This window comes from Bactrocera neohumeralis, chromosome 4 (genome assembly GCF_024586455.1).
Source record: "Bactrocera neohumeralis isolate Rockhampton chromosome 4, APGP_CSIRO_Bneo_wtdbg2-racon-allhic-juicebox.fasta_v2, whole genome shotgun sequence".
Classification (NCBI taxonomy): domain Eukaryota; kingdom Metazoa; phylum Arthropoda; class Insecta; order Diptera; family Tephritidae; genus Bactrocera; species Bactrocera neohumeralis.
The window spans coordinates 23,002,082-23,023,866 of NC_065921.1; the positions used below are offsets into that span (position 1 = coordinate 23,002,082).

The 21,785-nt window shown below is 33.9% G+C and overlaps 1 protein-coding gene and 1 long non-coding RNA gene across 11 annotated transcripts in view; one reads left to right on the forward strand and one right to left on the reverse strand.

Annotated features, from left to right (window-relative positions):
* The window catches only part of LOC126757502 (semaphorin-2A), a 297,429-nt gene extending 276,556 nt beyond the window's left edge, over positions 1 to 20,873 (forward strand). For 9 of the 10 annotated variants that reach the window (XM_050471467.1, XM_050471469.1, XM_050471468.1 and 6 more), the window contains 7 exons: positions 473 to 829; positions 2,299 to 2,527; positions 11,074 to 11,410; positions 11,937 to 12,100; positions 12,235 to 12,387; positions 12,486 to 12,594; positions 16,430 to 20,873. In XM_050471467.1, coding sequence (XP_050327424.1) covers positions 473 to 829; positions 2,299 to 2,527; positions 11,074 to 11,410; positions 11,937 to 12,100; positions 12,235 to 12,387; positions 12,486 to 12,594; positions 16,430 to 16,498 — 1,418 coding nt within the window. In that variant the 3' untranslated portion in view covers positions 16,499 to 20,873. The remainder of the gene's footprint in view (positions 1 to 472; positions 830 to 2,298; positions 2,528 to 11,073; positions 11,411 to 11,936; positions 12,101 to 12,234; positions 12,388 to 12,485; positions 12,595 to 16,429) is intronic. The other variant, XR_007666745.1, reaches the window with a different exon arrangement.
* On the reverse strand, positions 11,892 to 12,240 carry LOC126757523 (uncharacterized). The gene is made up of 2 exons (XR_007666746.1): positions 12,071 to 12,240; positions 11,892 to 12,001 (listed from the first exon to the last, which is right to left on the reverse strand). It is a non-coding gene; the product is annotated as an uncharacterized LOC126757523 (long non-coding RNA).
* Positions 20,874 to 21,785: the final 912 nt, after the last annotated feature.

A 21,785-nucleotide genomic window follows, 5' to 3' on the forward strand; every position in this document is an offset into this window, starting at 1 on the left:
AAAAGTTGCAAAAGTATTGCACTAAATAGAGACCAGCATTGATTTTGGAGTGGTGTTTTATCTTCGAAAAATTTGTTGAAAAAATTGTTCGTTTACTCGCTTTGCGTGATTACATTTGCCATACGAAAGGGGTTCAGTTTGAAATCATTTGATCGTTTTCTTCCAAAAGCAAAGCATTTCCGGTCCATTGTCGGGTCTAAGTAAAAGAAATCAACCCTTCTGTCTTGAGAAATAAAGTGTAATGGATACCGGGCTACATTATGGAATATTGTATTTTTTAATAAAAATAGAAAGTTATAAATTTCAGCTCTCTATGAGTTACCCTGTACTTGCTAACAAAATAAAAGTCACTGCAAATTTTGTATATAAAAATATTTTTACTATATATAATAATTCAATTATTATTTTTAAATTATAAAACAATATTTTCTTTTAAACTAACCGCCTACCTGCACTATTTTCTCACCCACAGAACCCAACTTTGTCGGCTCCTTTGACATTGGCGAGTATGTGTATTTCTTCTTCCGCGAAACTGCCGTCGAATACATCAATTGCGGTAAGGCCGTGTACTCACGAATTGCACGCGTTTGCAAAAAGGACATTGGTGGTAAAAATCTGCTCGCACACAATTGGGCCACCTATTTGAAGGCGCGTTTGAACTGCAGCATCTCCGGCGAATTTCCATTCTATTTCAATGAAATCCAATCTGTATATCAGCTGCCAACGGATAAGACACGTTTCTATGCGACATTCACGACCAGCACAAATGGCTTAATCGGCTCGGCGGTGTGCAGTTTCCACATCAACGAAGTGCAAGCCGCTTTCAACGGTGAGTAAAAGAGAGTGTATTAAAAGAGATTGAATGAAATTACAAGGTGGGAGTGCGTGAAAGCGCATGGGATTAGCTGTGTTCTTCATATGAGCGGCTTAAGAGGCTTATGATTTAATTGATATTTGCTTTTAATTAATATTTTTTTTTTTTGTAAGATTTGAAGCAATTTATTTTGTGATTGGAGAACGTGATTTAAGTGAAAATATGTTTGGTATAACTACTTATACATTTAAAAATGGAGCTTTCAAGACTTAAGCTTTTAAGCTTTTTTTTATTTTATGAATTTTAAGAACTCATACAAAGCCCTGAAAATGTTCGCTTTTGTATGCGATTTTTGCCTAAAGTATTCAGATTTCATTTGAGCAAGATGGTGCAAGCTACGAAGCTTTGGTTTGCAAAGAAAAGCAAATGATTTATATGTACTATATGTTCAATTTATAAATCCTATTATTATTATCTACATAGCTTTGAACTCACGCTGCTCACTTGCCTGCGGTTCAGTTAGTTGCTCTAAAAATGTTGTTGCTTTGCGCGTTATTATATTTAGTGAACTATCGAGAAAATTTTTTTACTGAAACCCAATATTTTAAACATATATGACCATTATCCTCCGCTTTCCAACACATCCATCCTTATACTCTACACACAAATACTCATGTATATCCGTCAAAGTGAGCAAAAGAACGAAGATACTCGTAAATCGTATTAGAAAATCCATTTTGATAGATTATGAATATCCTGTTGAAGCGGTTAAGCTCATCAAATGCCGCGGAAGGCGATATGCACATGATGAACTCTTCACATATAACTAAAAATGGTATACTATGTCCATGGAAAAGTGTGCTGGCAGATGTTATACTTAAAAGTTTAGCTGCACACTATTTTAAGAGAGCGGGTTTGAGTGGACGCGCGTTGAACGTTTTGTGAACTACAACTTTGTTTGCTTCTCTATCTTCTTATTGCGGTTGCCCGAATACAGAGAAGTGCATTTCAATGTTCGTTGACGGTTGATCCGCTTGTGTGCATAGTATTATGCTTAATTTTACTAGGTGATTCGAGGCCTCTTATTGGCTTATTGATTTAGTACAAAACAACTCAACTTGTTTTTATACTTATTTAACTTAAACATAAACTTAAACTTAAACTTAAACTTAAACTTAAACATAAACATAAACTTAAACTTAAACTTAAACTTAAACTTAAACTTAAACTTAAACTTAAACTTAAACTTAAACTTAAACTTACACTTAAACTTAAAATTAAACTTAAACTTAGACTTAAACTTAAACTTAAACTTAAACTTAAACTTAAACTTAAACTTAAACTTAAACTTAAACTTAAACTTAAACTTAAACTTAAACTTAAACTTAAACTTAAACTTAAACTTAAACTTAAACTTAAACTTAAACTTAAACTTAAAATTAAACTTAAACTTATTTATTTTTCTTATTATCTCTACTTTTTAGGTAAATTTAAAGAACAATCCTCATCCAATTCAGCTTGGCTGCCAGTTCTAAACTCACGTGTACCCGAACCACGTCCCGGCACCTGTGTGAACGACACCTCAAATCTCCCAGACACCGTATTGTACTTTATACGCTCGCATCCGCTTATGGATAAAGCTGTGAATCATGAACACAACAATCCAGTTTATTATAAACGAGATTTGGTATTCACTAAGCTGGTTGTTGACAAGTAAGTTTACTTTGCTTATTTATTTTCATGAAGCGGTATATAAATTATTATATGCAAATGTGTGTATGTAATAAAAAGGTTTGAATGGAAATTTTGTTCAAAATACGTTGTTTGCTATATCCATTATCCTCTCTAACAACAATTGCAACTTCTTTACGTACGAACGCAGCAGTGTGTGTGTGTTGATTAAGTGCCGTGTTTGCGTGAAATGTTATGTGGGTCCTGTGTGACCGTAGGTAAGTGCTAGTTTTTTTGATTACATCCGGCTTTGAGTGCGATTGCTTGTCAATGTGGTTTTCACTCGCTTAGATGGTGTTATTTTGGCAGGAAGTAAATTTGGAGAGTTCCAAATAATTCAATTAAAAAATTATAGTGAAAACATAAGAGCATACGTGTACTATACATACATTTGGATATATGGGAATCTGTATATATATATACACTTTCAAAACATAACTCAAAATGTTCCCTAAGGATTCTACATTTTAAGATATACATAAAGATGTTAATTAACTTCAATAACTCAATATACATAATAACATAATACAGATTACAATTTTTTACACTTTTCTGTACATATTACTTATATACATAGTATATGTATGTAAACCTACTATAGATACATCAGTCTGCAAAGTATGACTGCGAATTTGTGGCGCATTGAAAAGTGCGTGTTGCGACCATTAATTACCGGTAATTACAATTGCAATTAACAACAAATGGTTAAAAAAGTTAATCTGAATTCTATTGGCATCTGAATGGTGTGAGAAATTTACTTATTAAAGATTTATATACTTATGTATTTAAGGGTGGATCCATTTCGAAGTTCCCTACTTTTTTTAAAGAAAAAACACAGAAACTTTAAATTTAATAGAAAATCTTTATGATCATTCAAATTATTTTAAATGTTGGCTGCGGCTATGTCTCAGATGGTCCAATTTTCGATGACTCGTTCGAGCATGTCGAGTGGTAACTGGCGAATGACATGCGTGATGTCTGCACCAAGGCCTGAATCGAAACGGGATTCTCAGCATAGACTTTAGATTTAACATATCCCACAGAAAAAAATCTAACGGTGTGATATCACACGATCTTGGTGGCCAATAGACTGACCCGAAACGTGAAATTATCTGCTCGCCAAAGTGTCCTCTCAATAAATCCATTGATTGATGCGATGTGTGGGAAGAGGTGCCGTCTTGTTGAAACAAAATGTCGCCGATATTACGAGCTTCAATTCTGGGCAACAAATAGGCGGTGATAATGGCGCGATAACGGTCGCATTAGTGGTTGATTTTATAGATGAAATGGCAGCTCCTGAATCTTCTCAGCTTGCTTTTCGTTCCAAATGCGGCAATTATGCTTCTTTACATACTCATTGAGCAAAAAATTGGCCTCATCGCTGAACGAAATTCGGCTCGAAAAAGTCGAGTCTTCTTGAAACTTTCCAAGAGCCCACAGAGAGAAGCGATGTCGCTTGAGAAAGTCGAGCGGCTTTGGTTATTACACAAGATGTATTTTGTACGCTTTCAATTTATGATCCCGCCGTCAAATGCGGCGTCGATACATGAAAGTCCCTGATTCATATCGAGGGATTTTTTTTTTTTTCATAACAAGAACGAGCATTTTAGCTGTTAAAATGGAATTCCCAATGCGGCATAAGCCTCTAAATTAATAGTAAAGTAATCTAAATTTCCCTTTGATATATTTACTAGTTATCTTGCAGTTATTTTTAATACAAAATTTTTCTTTAAAGAAACCTGTAGGGATTTTCTTATAACTAAATCATAAACTTTTTTAATTAATTCTTAAGCGAAATATTTTTTTTTTTTTGTTTGTTGGAAAAAATTGCCTTATCATTTATCAATAGCTGTAATTATTTTTCCCACCACCATTCGCATTTTTTTACAGTAATTACATTTTCGCCGCACCACTGACAATTTTTTCAATTTCGCCTCAGCCACAGACGCATTTCCATAATTGCAATATGTTTGGAAATCTTCATCAAATTATTTTTTAATTAAATTTTAGCTCATTTAAGTGCAAATATGGTACGCGACAAATGGCGGCACATTTTTTTCACGGTTTTTATTCGTAGTGCCGTGTAACTTATTTTATTATAGTGTCATATATTATATATCTACATTCCTGAGGTTAATTTTGATGCGCCGCATTGCAGCAAATTGATTTTTAATGCGATTCAAATACAGCGCACATTTTTAATTGTGTGTGCGCACACATATATGTATATATATAAATATATTTTAATTTGTGTGGATTTGTTGGAGCCTGGTTTTCAAAAAGCTTCGCTGAGGCATGTGTGCCCGCATTTAACAAGTGCCAGACAATGGTAATTTTACTCGTTTTCACTTTTTTTCGATTATTTGAACGCACGACGAACACTTTGACAATTTATGCAAATATTTGTGGCGAGCGGAATCAATGAAGCCGGAAAACTCTGAGTTAATATCCAAATGCAATTAAATTTTGCTCATACACCATGACTGACAGTTGAAGCGAGCGCATGTAATTTACTCAATCAGCTGAAATTCAATCAAAATAATATTGCCAATTTTATAAGCACTTGACCAAAAAACCAGAAACAACAATAATAACATAAAATACAAAGAACCTTGATGGTTATGTGGGTCGCTATAGTACATTTTGTTATCTATCTTGCCAAACTTTTACTTAAAGCGCTAAAGCGCTTTGAATGGCAACGCTTGTGGGTATGCAAAGAGTTTTTTTTATAATAAATGTGAAAATTTTAATTAAAATAAAATATTGCGAAATTATATTATTGTCTTTATTAGGTTGCAAAATTTTAAATATTCAGCTTCACTTCGTTTTCGGGTGTATAAAGTATAGACCAACAATAATTTTGGCATGCAAATCACACCAGACAGTATTACGTGGTTAATTTGGAGATTAATTTGACAGCGATTTAGGGAGAATCCTTAGTAACAAATCTCAGTAACAAAATATACCTAATTGCGTGTCCACCAAATCAGAAATATGTCTCATCTCTAATGTCATCTAAAAATATTCAGCTGAGAATTCGAGTTTTCACTACTTTTTACGTTTTTCGAAATATTTCGGCGAATACTTTACACGAACGACATCACAATGTTGCTAGAATGGAATGGAATGGCAGATTCAGAGCATTTGGTACGAGTGAAGGATAAAAACGATTCATATCCAAGACATAAACCAAAATGGTTGAGTAGATCCATAAGGGATGTTGAGATCCTCTGGTATCTACCTATTGCCAAAACGAGGATTTTGAACCAGTATTTTTTTTAAATTTTTCGATATTATTGTCACTAATAAATGTGGAACCACTTTTAGGTGACTCCACGACCTTCATTGAATGCTTCGTGTCTCTCAACTTCTTGTGTTTGTGTTCGTGATAAAGTTGATTACCCAAAACACTTCTTCAAACTTTTCTGGTAGTTTGCCATTAGAACCACAAAAATTCAACCAAATTCCTTGATAAATTTGTACTTTTTTTTATTGATTTTATCATGTCGTGTTCAATTTTATCTTTTGTGTATATTCACTTTACCCTGAACAAGATATATTAAGTTTGTCACGATGTTTGTAACACCCAGAAGGAAGCGTCGGAGACCCTATAAAGTATATATATAAATGACAATTATGTTGAACTGAGTCGATTTAGCCATGTCGTTGTTTTTATTGCAAATCTTAGATATCCAAAGACATCCCGTATAAACAAAGCTCTTCGATTCTTTGAATCGTATATCTTTCCATGATGAAATGGCAAACCTTACTGAAGAGAAAAGTCAAAAGAGCTGGAAAAAATATGACGTTGTTTGCTGTCCCTATCGTTGTACTTTTGTAGCGTTTATATTAAGAAATTGGTTAAATGGTAGCGTTTATATTATAAGTGAGTCCATGGTATTGAAAAAAAATAAGTGATACATAAATTTTTCAATCATAAATTCAATTTCGTGCTTTTGTTTTGTCGCACCAAATTTTTGAGTAAATGGTAGCATAAATGTATATTCTGTATTAAATTTTTTTAATTTCGAAAAGAACTTAAGAATTAATGGTTTTTAACTTCAAAATGTATTGTCTTTCAATACCTTGTCTATTACAGTGGGTTTCTGATATTGAAAAGTTAGTAATAAATAGGGAAACTAAAACATACATATCAACTGCACCATTATGAAAATGGGAGAAGCAAAGTGATGGAAGCCCAAAAATATTAACAGCTACTGATAATTTTCATTCCATTACTGGTTCTACCTGACATATAGCCGGCAATTTATCAGACAATATTTTAAATAACGTTTATGAAACAAACTGTAATAAATTGGGTTCAGAGATTTATTAAAAATATATAAATCAATCATAGTTATAAATTCAGTAAAATAGAGCTGTAAGTGTTGATCCTGACTTCCAGAAAATGGTAACCTTCGGCCGATGGGACAATCTTCGCTTCCAACGCATCACCCTGTAGTTAATTCTTTCGAAAATTTCTTGTTTTCGTTATGTATCAGTGGATCCATGCTTCATCGACAACATTGAGAAACTCCTTCAAAGCAGCGTCAAACACTACTGTACATAAAATAATCCAATTTCTGCATTTATTATCTAGAATGAGCCAACGTGGCATCTATCGGGCCGGCGACTTTCTCATGTTCAATATACTATGTAATTAGCGCCACATCTAAAGATTTTGAGATGCTTAGAGTGTCGTGATCGTTTAGTCGACAGTCTGGTAATTAGAAATCGTGTTCTTCTGTCATGTCATCCGCCATGGTAGCCATTTTTGATGTACCTGTGCTTGATTCACGTCAAAATCTATAAAAACAGACTTGCAACGACTTTGAAACTCATTAAAACAAATTTCCGTCACTATCGAAGGAAGAGGAAAGCCAGCGATACAGTATTCGATTGTTTTTTGATTTCACTATGTTATTTCTCTCAGTTTCGTTGTTTCTAATGTTTCGTTTTTAGATTTATCGTTGTATATAAAAAGTACGTTTGTTACATGACTAATAGTATAAAACGTATATCACATCATCACGTGCCCGTATCCCCTAAGATTAAATATATTATAATATATGTATTTCTCAGCAGTCGCAGTTTCTAAAACTAATTTCATTAACCGTGTCTTCATAATTTTTGGATAAAAAATCTGATACAGATAATCAGTACGAATTTTGGAGATATTTCGGCCATAGCGCCACCTATCGGATTTTATCTTTTAACTCACATTTAATTCACGAACCCACACAGTCGATATTTAGTATGAATTTCATCCAATTCTCAACTTTCCCTCATCAACTTATTTTACTAAAATGACGTAGTGCCACTGCTTCTGTCTACAGTTCCCAAAAATACGATTTATTGTCCACCGAAACACTGTCTTCCCGCCGCCCACCAATTCATCGCAAATCTGACCGCACTATCGCATTTATAACGACCGCGAAGCGTGTAATAAAACGAGCTGCCACATTGAATTTACAATAAATAATTAAGAACTGAAGTGCACAGCCGGCGTCCAAAAGCTGCCTCAAATGGCCACACTTAAGCCATCACACACAGCGCCGGCGATCTTGATGCGCTCCGGTAAACTTTGCGCCACTTCTTACTTGTTCGCGTGCGACGAAGTGCTCAGCTTTCCGCGACAGCCACGCATATTAAAATGATTGCGGCATCAGTGGCAGCAATTATATTACAATGCTAGCGGCGGACACATCTAGGGATTTTCATTTTTCATCTCGCTGCCACATTTCCTTTGCTGTCACCCTTCTGCTGATATATATATATATACTATACATATATATATACGTACATGGTATATATAATTTTTAATAATTCTTCGGCCATTCGCCATTCGCCACTTGTACGCTTAATGCCTTTGAGCGCCTGTAAGTAGGCAACGGCAATAAATGCAACGCGCTGCAGCTGAGTTTGCGCTGCTTGATTTTTGCTCGCCGTCAGGACGCTTAAGTCGCACACTCGCTCATACTCGTCTTAATGAAATTGCGAGCGAAATGCGCAGCTTTATGTGATTCATTTTAATTTTTACCTTCAAGTGCGTACATATATATATGTGTGTGTGCTGTTCTTTTCGGCTGCAAATAATATCGTGCATTATACGCTCTTCGCGGCGCATTGAAAAGCTTCGCACAATAAAATTGATATCACCTTTGTTATTAAATATGCACACTTAATTCTTGCTCAACCGCCATACTAGTGACATGGTTTGCCAGCCTCATTGCTGTTGTTGCGGCTTAATTATTTTATGCGCTGTGCATTTTTGATTTCGCATCAAGAAAATTTTAAACGCACACAATGGCTGCGACTGCCGTGCAATGCACAGGTGTGTCTTAATGGTGTGGCAAGCTCGCCTTCAGTGGGTTGCCGCTGCCACTTGGCTGCAGAAATTTCGCTCGCACTGTAATGACCAAGCGCACGTGTTGCGCGCATCATATTAATATCCATTTTTAATGATTTATTAATGCCTTTATTTATATGCACAACCACTTAAACGCACAATGCAAGCATCAACTTTTGCATGTATTTTTTGCCGTTGAAACGCTTCAGTCATCATCAAAATAATCCCGATCAGATAACAAGCATTTCATTGATTTCAACAGCCGCATGAAAAACGGATAAAACATGCCTTTCTTTATCGTTTGCGTAAGTACTCAGATCAGCGATTGATTTAATTGATTTCTTATTGAGATTCGCATTTTTTGGTTATTGAACGAGCGCAATACATGAGTGGATATGGTAAAAAATAAGTACATTCGAGCGGCACTGAATGAGTCATTCAAAACTTAGTATTTAAAGTTGTGCCAAATATCCCTTGAAAATTAATTAAATCAATTTAAGCGCGTTTCACTGATAATTTATCTATCGGATTTGAATCTGGATTTTGTGCAACTATGTTCATGCCGAACATTTTAAAGGGACTGTTGTTGGCAAGAGTTATTCTGTGTTGTATTTCGATGCTTAAACTGTTGTTGCTGTTAATGCTGGTTCCAAGATCATTATGACTTCGAAGTTATGACTGTCAACAGTGACCTGGGAGTCAAGTCGCGAGTGCGATGACTGTATATTTGAAGACAGAAGATATTTCGTCTTGCCCTCGTTCACTACCAGACTCATTTGCTTCGCTTATCCAGTCTGGAGAAGGCATAACTAACGGCGCGGGTGTTGAAGGCAATGAAATCAATGTCAATGGCGTATGCCAGCAGCTGTATATTTTTATAGAAGATTATACCTGCTCAATTAAGCTCTGCAGCTCGAATTATTTTCTGCAGCAGTAGGTTGAAGAAGTCACACGATAGGGAGTCGCTTTGTCTGAAGCCTCGTTTGGTATCGAACGGCTCGGAGTGGTCATTCCCTATCCTGATGGAGCTTTTGGTATTGTTCAACGCCAGTATTAGTCTTGCAGGGATACTCTTCCGAGGCTGTTTATTGCTTTTCATTGGGGTTGCTTTTTACGTGCCATGTCCCAAACCCAGCGCACAACCCTGGCAAAAGATGGTTCGCCTTCTGAAGTTAGCTCGCCTTGAAATGGAAATTTTCCGGCTACCCAGAAGATACTTGGCCTCAGACAGGAAAACGTGAGCTGCTTTAGCCATATGTAAAATAATCGCTTCTGGCCACTACTACGTGAATGGCAATCAGAAAAAATTTCGTACTTGCGTGAATTTCTATACATAACTCCATCCTCCTATTTTTTTTTAATTGGCCAAAAATAAAAATAAATTTTCACAAGCTTCTCTTGAAATACGCTTTTCACCATAGACAGGAACAAAAAGTAATTACTTGGTGCCGGATTCGGATTATAAGGAAGCATCTACCTTATAATCCGGATTCGGCCCTTTAGAACCTTATTTTTTTAAGTTCTTCATTAAACACCATTTTTATACACTCAACATGTTGTAACAGAGTATAGAAGCTCTGTTCACCTAACGGTTGTTAGTAACACCAAAAACTAGCTAACACTAAAAACCAAACTTGCTGAGAAGGAGCACCTTAAAACTTTTTTATACACTGTGAAAATGGGTAAACTCAGATAATAACCGCACCCACTTCCTTTATAACATATTTTTAAATTACATCTTAATATTTCGCTTTATAGCATACAAATCAAATATCAATGAAGGTATTAGAAAAACTTGGTACAATTAGTGGTCTCAAGATATATTATCTTACTCTCAAAAATAAAATAGCAAATTTGATTGTTATTCTTTCAGAATTTTGTCGATCAATGAATATTTAATGTTTTCGCAATAGTTTTTATAATAAAGTTTTACCAACACCTGAAGGTATTTCCCCTGGTTTGATCCTTCCAAATTGCGAAAATATGAAATGTTCAGTTACACTCAAACTTAGACCTTCATTTTATGGTTCATAATTCGTAATTCGTTTAGTCCAAAGTTGCTTTGGACAATATACTATCTTGAAAACTGAAAATTATTTCTTCATGTGTGCAGTGTTGTCAATTTGCTAATTTTTGTAACACAGTGTTAGTACTAACTCTTTCTATTCTTCATCCACAGAATTCGCATTGACATACTCAACCAAGAATATACCGTCTACTATGTGGGCACCAATTTGGGACGTATCTATAAAATCGTACAGTACTATCGTAACGGTGAATCGCTGTCGAAATTGCTTGACATCTTCGATGTGGCACCGAAGGAGGCGATACAGGTGATGGGCCTCAGTCAGGCACGTAAATCGCTCTATGTTGCCACAGATCATCGCATCAAGCAAATCGATTTGGCGATGTGCAATCGACGTTATGACAATTGCTTCCGTTGTGTGCGTGATCCCTACTGCGGCTGGGACAAGGAGACGAACACATGCCGTCCATACGAATTGGATTTGTTGCAGGTAAGCAGCAAGCAAATATACTTACAAATTTTCTGTATGTCTGTGAGTGTGTGTGTGTGAGTTTGGAAATTGCTTGTGACAACAACTCAATGTAAATGCGTCGGGCGCACGCGTAAATCAACGTTCTTGATGCAAAGCAACCGGTTGTTAGACAAACAGTCAGCGCGGTGCAGAAACCGATAAACAGTTATTGAGACATTGAGTTAGAGATGCAGACAGACAAATGGCGATATGATAGACAAGCGATGTCGGATCTGTTGGTGGCAAGATGAGGCACATATACATGTATACACACATCCAAGCGCAGCCTTAGCCTGCATTGGCTGGGAAGCAGTTACAAAGTTCGTGCAACAACCTTTTTTGTGTATGTCTACGTTGCATGCGGCAGCAATTTTCGAACACAACACCACCTGCAATGCTGCGTTGCATGCAAATTTCTCCGATATCCTTTTATGATTTCCCGTATTATATACAAACAGGGTTATTTACATATATATAAACTATATTTCTCTTCCGCCCGTTGCAGGATGTTGCCAACGAAACCAGTGATATTTGCGATTCCAGCGTGTTGAAGAAGAAAATCGTCGTCACCTATGGACAGAGCGTGCATTTGGGTTGCTTCGTCAAAATACCAGAGGTGCTGAAGAACGAGCAAGTTACCTGGTATCATCACTCCAAGGATAAGGGGCGGTGCGTTAACATTTTCCTTTATAATTTTATTGCATTTTTGTTGTTTTTTCACCGTGTTCAAAAAGCATTTTTCTGTTGTGAACCACTATTCTTGCTTTCTTCACACAATTTTTGTTCTTTTTGCCTTCTCACAGCTACGAAATCAAGTACAGTCCCACCAAATATATTGAGACCACTGAACGCGGTTTGGTTGTCGTATCGGTGAATGAAGCGGATGGCGGTCGCTATGATTGCCATTTGGGCGGCTCCTTATTGTGCAGCTACAACATCACCGTCGATGCACACAGGTGAATAAAATTACATTTATTATCCTTTTATTGTAAATAATGTAATTTTCTCTCGAGAATATTCTAAAACTCACACTTTTCGTTTATACAACTTTCAGATGCACTCCGCCAAACAAAAGCAACGATTATCAGAAAATCTACTCGGACTGGTGCCACGAATTTGAAAAATACAAAACCGCCATGAAATCGTGGGAAAAGAAACAGGCGGTAAGTTTATATCTACGTAATATGCGTGTGCGTAATAATTTGATATCCGTGTAGGTTTATAAATATTTAGACATTTCGGACAGGCGGTCATTTAGACAATTATTGCGTAGGGAACGTTGTTAGGAAGGAAATCAATTATTTACACTGGTAAAAAAATTTAGTAACCTTGATATGTTATAGACAAAATATATGTCTGAAGTTGAAATTCAAGCAGTCGAATTAGCGGAGGCAATTAAAACCTTAATTGACTCGATTTTAATTTGGAAAAACTCCAGGTGTTAAGCCAATTTCTTAAAGTGCAAATATGTCGCTAAAATTAAATAACAATTAGTAATACAATGTACAAATAGTTGAATTAGTTAGTAGCTTTTTCACAAAGCTAAATTAATTTAGTAAATGAGCATTATAATTGAGAAATCAATTTTTATCTCTCATAACCGTCCACTCGATTAAAGATAGGCTCGATTAATAATCAGCTGTTATACTTTCTTGCATTCTTCATTTTGTATTTTTTTATGATTAAAATTTATCAGCTGATTGCTGTTTTATCAATGTACTCAACCAAGTTTACATCCTAGACAACAACCCACAGAGTTGAAAACAGCCAAATTTAACCAAATAAAACTCGATTTGAATTCCATTAAGAATTAATGTAATTAAATCAAATTTTGATTTTGTACGGTAAATCGATATAAATTAGCGCTTTAATTGAGCATTGGTCATTAAATTGATCAACTAATTAGGTTATAAAGCAACAAAGACATTTATTAACTGACTTCGTTTAATATTATATATTTATATATATAATTCTATATTCTTTATAATTAGTTAAGTATAGAAAACCTTATGCTACATACAAGCATACAATATTAAGCAAATTTCAGTAAGGTTAGGTTAGTCTGGTAGGCCAATGAGCCACTAGGTTTGGTCCTTTGCGATACCAGATGGAGTTCAGTTACTAAGAGAAGTCATCCTTTGGGATCCGCTCTCCGCTTGACGCAAATTTTAACAGACTCTGTGGCCTCACTATCGATACCTCCTCCAGTGGAGATTCCAGATGCTTACAGCATCGTCTTACCAATGCGAGAAAAGTGCACAAGAGATGCTCAATTGTTTCCCTGGTGCTTTGTTCTAGGCATTTCCTGCAGTCTTCTCGATCTGTCAGCCCCATTCTGCGGGCGTGTGTCGTCAGCAGACAGTCACCAGTTAGTATTACAATCATGTTCTCTTTTCTATCGAGTGCCAAGAGAAATTTTGCGTACTTTCGGTCTACCGCTTTGCACATGACCTTTGCAATTTTTCACCCAGGTAGCTCACTCCAACGGGTTTTGTATAGACAATGTATAAGTTTCTCAAGGTTGATCATATTTCCGGGAGTTAGCCGTAAACCATTCTTGACAATTTCGTTTACTATTTCATTGCCCTCAATGCCCAAGTGGCATGGCACCCAGTAGAAGTGAAGTTGCTTGCTGCTGACAACACTTTCCACTTCTACCCTGGACACCTTTCGCCGATATACGATACAAGGTTACTGTTAAGATCAAATAGCATATCACGGAAATATAATATCAATTAGAAGTAAATTGTTCATATATTGTGGTGAATTAGTTGAGTCAATTAAGTAATTAATTGTTTCGTTTCAAATAAGTACAGAAAGTCATATGTGTTATTATGCAAATTTTATTAAATATCAAATAAATGCTTCAAATTGAATAACAATTAACACTAACAGGTTCAAACAAATGATTTAGTGGAGACAATTAAAAACTTAATTGACTCGTTTTTGTTAGGTATGGAAGGCATTGGAAATTTTATTTTATTTAATATATTCACATACTTGTATATACATACATATGTAACTCGAATTGATAGCAATTATCTATATAATGCTCAAGCGAGTGAATTAATTAAGTCAATTAGGATATAAATTGAATTACCATTTGATTGTCTGCAAAATCCATTTATTTTATTCCTAAATATTTCTATGCAATTAGAATGAGTTACTCAGTTAAGAAAAAAATATTATTATTGAACCTTTCTGGTCAATAATTTCGAGTTTAACGGTAAGAAAATGTCTGAATACAAAACGTGTCAACTGCAGAGCATTTTTGACAGATTTTCGCTCGTGTAAAACTCGGCTGAATTCATGGTTGTATAGTACTCAATAATCCTCTACAAAAACTAATTTTGAAATTAATAGTTTTTGCAGAACAATTTCTTAGAAAATTTTTTCTTCTATCTTGCCAATCATTTTCTGTTTGAATTCTTCTCTATTTTATAATAATTATATTTCATCTTAATAATCTAACTTTTTGATAATATGTTAATTAATTTTATTCTTTCTTTAAACAGACCTTGCAAGCACTTATATATCCTTTTACTTTAATTTAGTGCCAATGAAGTATTAATTAGGTAATAAGTTAAATTATCTATTATTTCCTAATTGAGAACAATTACTCCAAATTTATTTAATTGTCTAATTAAAAACATGATTCGTCGTATAACCATTCACAGCTTCGGTGTTGTAATCCACTCAATAGCAATAATAGAAGCTTGAAACAAACTGCAGAAAACTTAATATTTGATTTTCTCATGATCTTTTTCTGAAATATTTTAGTCCGCTTGCTCGTTATCTTCTCGCCCTTTTAAAAAGCCTCAAAAAAAGATCCTTCAACTATTTTGAAGTTGTTTTTCTTAAACTAAATATTTTCTAATCAAGCATTTTACAACTTTCAAATTCCAAAATGTTTTTCATTTAACCTATTCGCAAATTTTGTGATTTTTATGTATGGTTCTTGAATGTTAGTAGAACTTTTGTACTCGCTTCACATCCAAAGTTCGAAAAGAACACTCGATCTCTTAACAAACCGAGTGAAAATCACGCTCTAAACTAACTTGCGCGCTGAGTTCTGTTAGTGGAACCTATAATATTTGAGAAAAATTCATATATAATCTTAAATAATATTCTGTACGGAGAACATTTCACCTATTTTTTTTCAAGTGTACTAACAATTTGCATGTCACTACTCTTAGCAGTAGGTCGAAGCGTAGCTTAGCAATTATTTTAAAAATGGAACAGCTACCCACTTTTCTCACCACACTTACACTAACACCTTAATCACCACAACCCTGCAACTGGAAAAATTGCTGCACACTTGGCCAGGTGTTGTCGCAACACCCGTCAACGGCGTCACCGTAGCGCTGTAAATTGGTGAAGGTGTGTCTGTGATGGCCACAATTGCCACTTAAACTTGTTCGGATTTTATCGCGAATGTTTCATAAATATTATATCAGACTTTTAATGCCATACCATAAATGCCACACATTTTGTGGGTGTACCACGCTATGTGGCTGTAATTGTAGACGAACGCTTGTGGGTCAATATGTCAAATACACGTCAAAGTATTAAATATTTAACGCAGGCTCGTGTAAATACCTAAATGTAACTCTGCGTTTATTAAGCGGCTTTTACTTCAGCTGTGGTATAATGTCGAGAGTATTATCTGGTATATATTGAGAAGGGGTTTTAGCACTAAAATATGAAAATTTATTTATAATCACAGCAAGTTTTTGTTACATATACACCACGAACTTAAAAGCAGGAAATAATATTGAGAAACTCTAGAAAAAATTTTAATTTCTTCAGTTAGAACAAGCTCTTAAGAAATTGATAATTCAACGTAAAACTTGAAAACCATAAGTGTTTTTAAGATCTCGACCATACTATATACTAATTATTTTAACATTATCATGTACTTTTTGTACTATATCATGTATTTTATCATAATCATGTACTCTAATATACACTTTATATTTTCTCTCTTCTTTCGCTCAGCAATGCTCTTCGCGCCAGAACTTCAGCAACCAGCATCCCAATGAAGTTTTTCGTAAAAACAATGTCTGATATCAAGAAAATCAACTGCAACTAACTTCCATAAAACTGCATCTATAAGAGGTAAAGATTGATCGCGAACAACTAATGGCTATCAACTGAGGAGTTGGCGAACTGAGCGGTTAAAATTGACATGTTAAGAGACTAACTAGCGACTGGTAATAAAGATGTAACGTGAGGAGCTTTCATATATAGTATGTCTAATATTATGAAAGCTTGGCAACGGTGAAGAGGTTTAAAATTGAGTACTAGATATGGCACCAAAGGGCGGCGTGCATGAAAGCTTTTAATATTTTAAGTTCACAAGATCGAGAAACATCGATACTACATTAGATACATACTTATAGACCAACATTCAAGCGTTCATGAAAAGTTAAAAATTTAATTAATGACATAAAACAGTTATAAAATAAAATTTAACAAGCATAAACAAAATTGAATACACTCAAGCAATCGCATTATAGCTAAAAAAATACAAAATATTAAGTTAAAAAAATAACAAAAAATTAATACTGTAAGATACTTAAAATTAATAATAAACAACTTAAAATGAACCAAACAAAAGCAGATAAAAAACACAAAAACAACACAAACATAAAGCAAGCAAAGCAAAAATCTACAAAACCAACGAAAGTTCCCGCATTGAAACATGGTTGAAACACACACTTTGAAACAAGAACATAAAAATAATTAAAGTAAAAATAGCACAGGATTACAAGCATAAAGGCGATCCTTAAATGCGTAAAGCAAAAAAAGCTTAAACAGCCATACAAATACAAAAAAAAAATGCAATTAAAAAACACTCATGCATGCATAGACCAGCATAACAACAACAAACAGTAAATAAATCATTTACACAAATGAAAAAATGTGAAGCGCAATGCAAAAACAACAAAAGCACAAACAGATTATTGGTAAAACGATAAATACAAAAGCAACGCGGCTTAATTTTTTCGCAATAAATAGGCGTTAAATACATAGGCTAATAAATATTGACAGTAAAAACAATAATTATACACAAATTAAATCATGAAGAAGGCGGGAAAAAAGGCAAGCTGTGTAGCACATGCAATTGGCAACAATTCAAATTCAATAAAAGGCAATACATTTTTTTGAAGAGACCGTAAACAATTGGCGCCGAACTGATAGCATTAAGTTACCATTTTTTACAAGCTCATAATTTTACAATAACAACAGCAAGCAAATCTAGCAGTTGAAACAAAGTTTAAAAGCAGGCGGTTTAAGCAAGAACATAGCGGTATAAGAATGTAAGTAGAATCATGGTACTACAGATTTTAGCTTTTGAGGTTAGATTACATTTTTCAAGAGTTTTCCAATGCATTAATGGGTTAACTTAACTTTTATATTGTCAACACGAATTACTCCTGAGCCTTTCTTATAAAATATTAAAAATGAAAGAAGCTTTTATACATACTTTTCTATTCTCAAATCGAGTTACAACTGAGCTTTTCGTATAAAAGGTCACACATTTTTAAACATCAGTATTCTATTAAGTTAGTACAAGTGATAGCGTCTGTTAGTTAGGAACCTTGAAAGATTTTATTCAAAATTTCGAAGCTTAAAGCTTAGGTCAAAGTTTACATTTTTTATTTACTGTACATACATCTGTGTATGATACAAGTAAAAGCATCTGTAACTTTTTGAGCCTTGAAAGCTTTTGCTCAAAATTGTGAGCTTAAAGCTCAGGTCAGCACTCGATCAGAACCCCACATGTTATTTGATATGATCTTTGATTAGTACAAGTAGCAGAGCTCGTAATTTTATCAACCTTGAAAGCTTTTGTTTAAAGTTCCGAAGCTTAAAGCTCAAATCAGCACTTCACACGCCCCTACATGTTATTCTGTGTTTGAAACAAGTGATAGCGCCTGTTACTTAATGATCTTTGAAAGCTTTTGCTTAAAATTTCTCAGCTTAAGCTTTCTCAAATCAGCACTCCATAAGAGCGTATAACTTGCTACACATATTTTTGTCTTAAAAATTACGCTAAAATACTGATGTTAACACTCTTGTCTCAATATTCCATCAATATCTAAAGCTTAAATAAAGTTTTAATATCAGTCACGGACAAATATGATATTCTATAACCTTAACGTAGTAAATATTAACACCACCTATCTCTTTCGCAATAAATACAATCATGTTTCAAATTTTTTTCAGCTATATTTAACGTTTTTGCTTAACGAAAAATTAAGTTTGAAAAAAAAAATATTCTTGGCAATTTGATATATTTTAGATTTTTGTTTAGAAAAAAGTCCGAAAGCTCTGAGTTGAATATTATAGAAAGAGGCAGAGACGAAATTGATCGTGCAGTTTTCTAAAAACTTTTTGGTTTCTAAAATATATGCAGTCAACCATAAAAGCTTTTTTTAGAACTTAAAGTTCACTGAATTAACTATTTCAAGAGTACGTGGCAGAAAAATATCATGCGATTTTCTAAGTAAATTGTAGGTGTAATAGAAAAAAATTTTTTTGGAGCTTAAAGCTTTACACGGTTCTCGAGAAAAACTGTGGTTAGCAAAATTCTGTAAATCTTGTACCAAATTGGCAATAAGTTAAAAATTACAAAAATGTTTTCTTGGAATATTATTTACAGTTACATAAAAGTTCACATTATCGAAATATAATTCAGGTCACTCCAAAAGCGCTGCCTTAAACTTGTTCAGTTGTTGATATGAAAAGCTCTTATGTATTCTTTACTAAATGTTTCGTAGAAACAATTTAATCTGCTGAATAAAGGAACACTGAAAACTCTTGGGAAAAAGCTTAAAATATGCTCAAAGCTTAGACCATAAACTTCAAGCGTTTGTAAGCTATTACAAATTCACTTTAAATACAAAAAATCGCAACGAATTCAACAGTTTTATTTTGCCCCTACGCTTGAAACTGCGTTGAAGGAATAATACTTTACAGGTTGTCCCAAATTTAGATTTACCGCTATTTCAATTAATCTTCAGAGTTGACGAAGTTGAAACACTATAAAGATCATATTTTGTTTGAAATTTTCAAACTGCGGCCGCGAAACTTTCATTGCTTTTGAAATATTGATCAATAATAAAAACACATTGTTCTATTGAGTAACGCTCCTTTTTTCTTAAGCCTAAACTGTCAGCCGTCGCTTTTTTTGGGGACACCTTGCATTCAGTTCCAATCTTGCGTTTACTTTTGGAAGCGCTTTATACAAGTATATCACCATGACTTTTTTTGATTAAAAACACATAAATTTACCGCTTAAAATACTCTATCGCCAGCTCAAGTCTATAACTAAAGCTCACATACTATATATCGTCACCTAAAATGCAAAATAACGTATCATCATATTTTATAACGAAAACCCAAATTTTGTTCCAATATGAGTAATTTCTATTATAACGATTTTCCTTCGCCTCTAAACTTTTGAAAAATGATGCTACGTTATTTTGCATTTTAGGTGACGAAATACTCTTCAGACCGTTTGCGTTGCCTCTAAACTAAACTATCTATTTTCCTTTCAATGAACTAGTATTAAACAGAATTTTGAATAAATGCATGTGTAGACGAAATCATAAGAAATAAATTACGCGTATTAAAAGTGAAAATCGACAAGCAATGTGATGTTAAGTTTGAATGCATTTAACTATTATTGAGAGAAAAACAACTATAACTATGAGCAATTTCGCTTGAAACCTATGAAGTATTTGCTACATAAAAGTAAAAAAAAAACTAATGAAAATTTAACCAATGCACCTTAAGTTACTCTAATATATTTTTAATCACAAAATACATACTTTAAACATATAAAATAAAATAAAACATAATCTAACAAAAGTAAATGAAAAGTAGAAAAATGCGCAAAAGCAACAGCAGTCCATAGCTTTTAAGTCAAAGTGCATTCGACTATTTAAATGGAATGTTTAACAGCAAAAAGAACAAAAGGGAATCAATTCCTTTGGTCATTTTATATAATTTCTCATGAAAACATTTTTAGTTTTGCGTAATAAAAATTTAATAAATCAGTAAATACTTGAAAGCGTATTGCCTTTTTTAAAATACGACAAATTGCAAGAAGAATTCCTAGCAATGCATTTACTTTTTATTAAAACAAAGTATTTCCACTAAAATAACGCAAAATCGAAAAGCATAATATTATTTTAAAATCCTGCTCTTCACTTCATCACACATTTCTTGACTTGTTTGGGAACCACTCGTACTTATCGTAAATGTTTGTTGCATTTTATTCTCATAAAATCAATCTAAAAGTTATATACATACATACATATCTGTTCGTACATTTGTGTGTGCATTTCTGTAGTTAAGTTAAATTTTTGATAGTACATTGTAATTTAAAGATAAACAAAAAGCAAAACAAAAGAAAATAATTTTAAATGCATGTTTCTCTTATTTTCATAATTTTTTTAAACTAGTACTTAAGTGCTTAAACGTAAGAAAGATTATTAATGAAATAAAATAAATATTATTAAAAAAAATAATAAATTTTAAATTGTTTTCAATACAATCAATAGTTTTTAAAATTTTGAATTAATTATTAGAAATATTTTAATAAATATTTATTTAAATATTTTTTCTACAATTTTAATGTCAAATAACTTTAACTTTTAGCATAATACAGTAATGCTCTCAGCTTTTTTCACAAATTTGGATACTTTGTTCTAGGAGCCAATCTTCAAGAGGCCCTAGAGAGGAAGCAATATCTGGGGGTGAGCACGATTTCTCTGCTTCAAATTATCTTCAATCTAAAAACCGATATTAGAAAAAGTAGTAAGACTTTGTTCATAATTTTAAAATTCTTAATTTATTTTCGAAAATCTATGTCGACCCCAACAAAGTAATTCTCCATGGCCAATACACTTGGAATGAATGCAGTGTGCGACCCATAATTCCAGCCCCTTTTTACGAAAAGCTTTGCGCAAACGTCGCAAAACACTCAAAAAGTATTTCCCGTTTCCAGTTTGGACAGTCGAAAGGAATTTGAAAAAAGGAGTACACCGCACTTTGATAAAGGAAGAAAACTGTCTTTATTTTTGACCTGCTTTGATGCAGTTTTTCCGACAGCGGTTCTCCTTTGCCACGATATTCGGACAATTGATCGTCTATTCCCGGGTTGAATATAGATCAAAGACGCATTGCCAGTAATAATACGTTTCATGACATCCTGTGAATCGCAAATTGAGTGAATTTCAAACCTATCACCCTTTCACTTTTCTTAGGACCAATGATCCTTCAAAATGCTTTTCACTGATCCTTCCTATAGCTCAACGAAGCCAGTAAGATTTCTGACGGT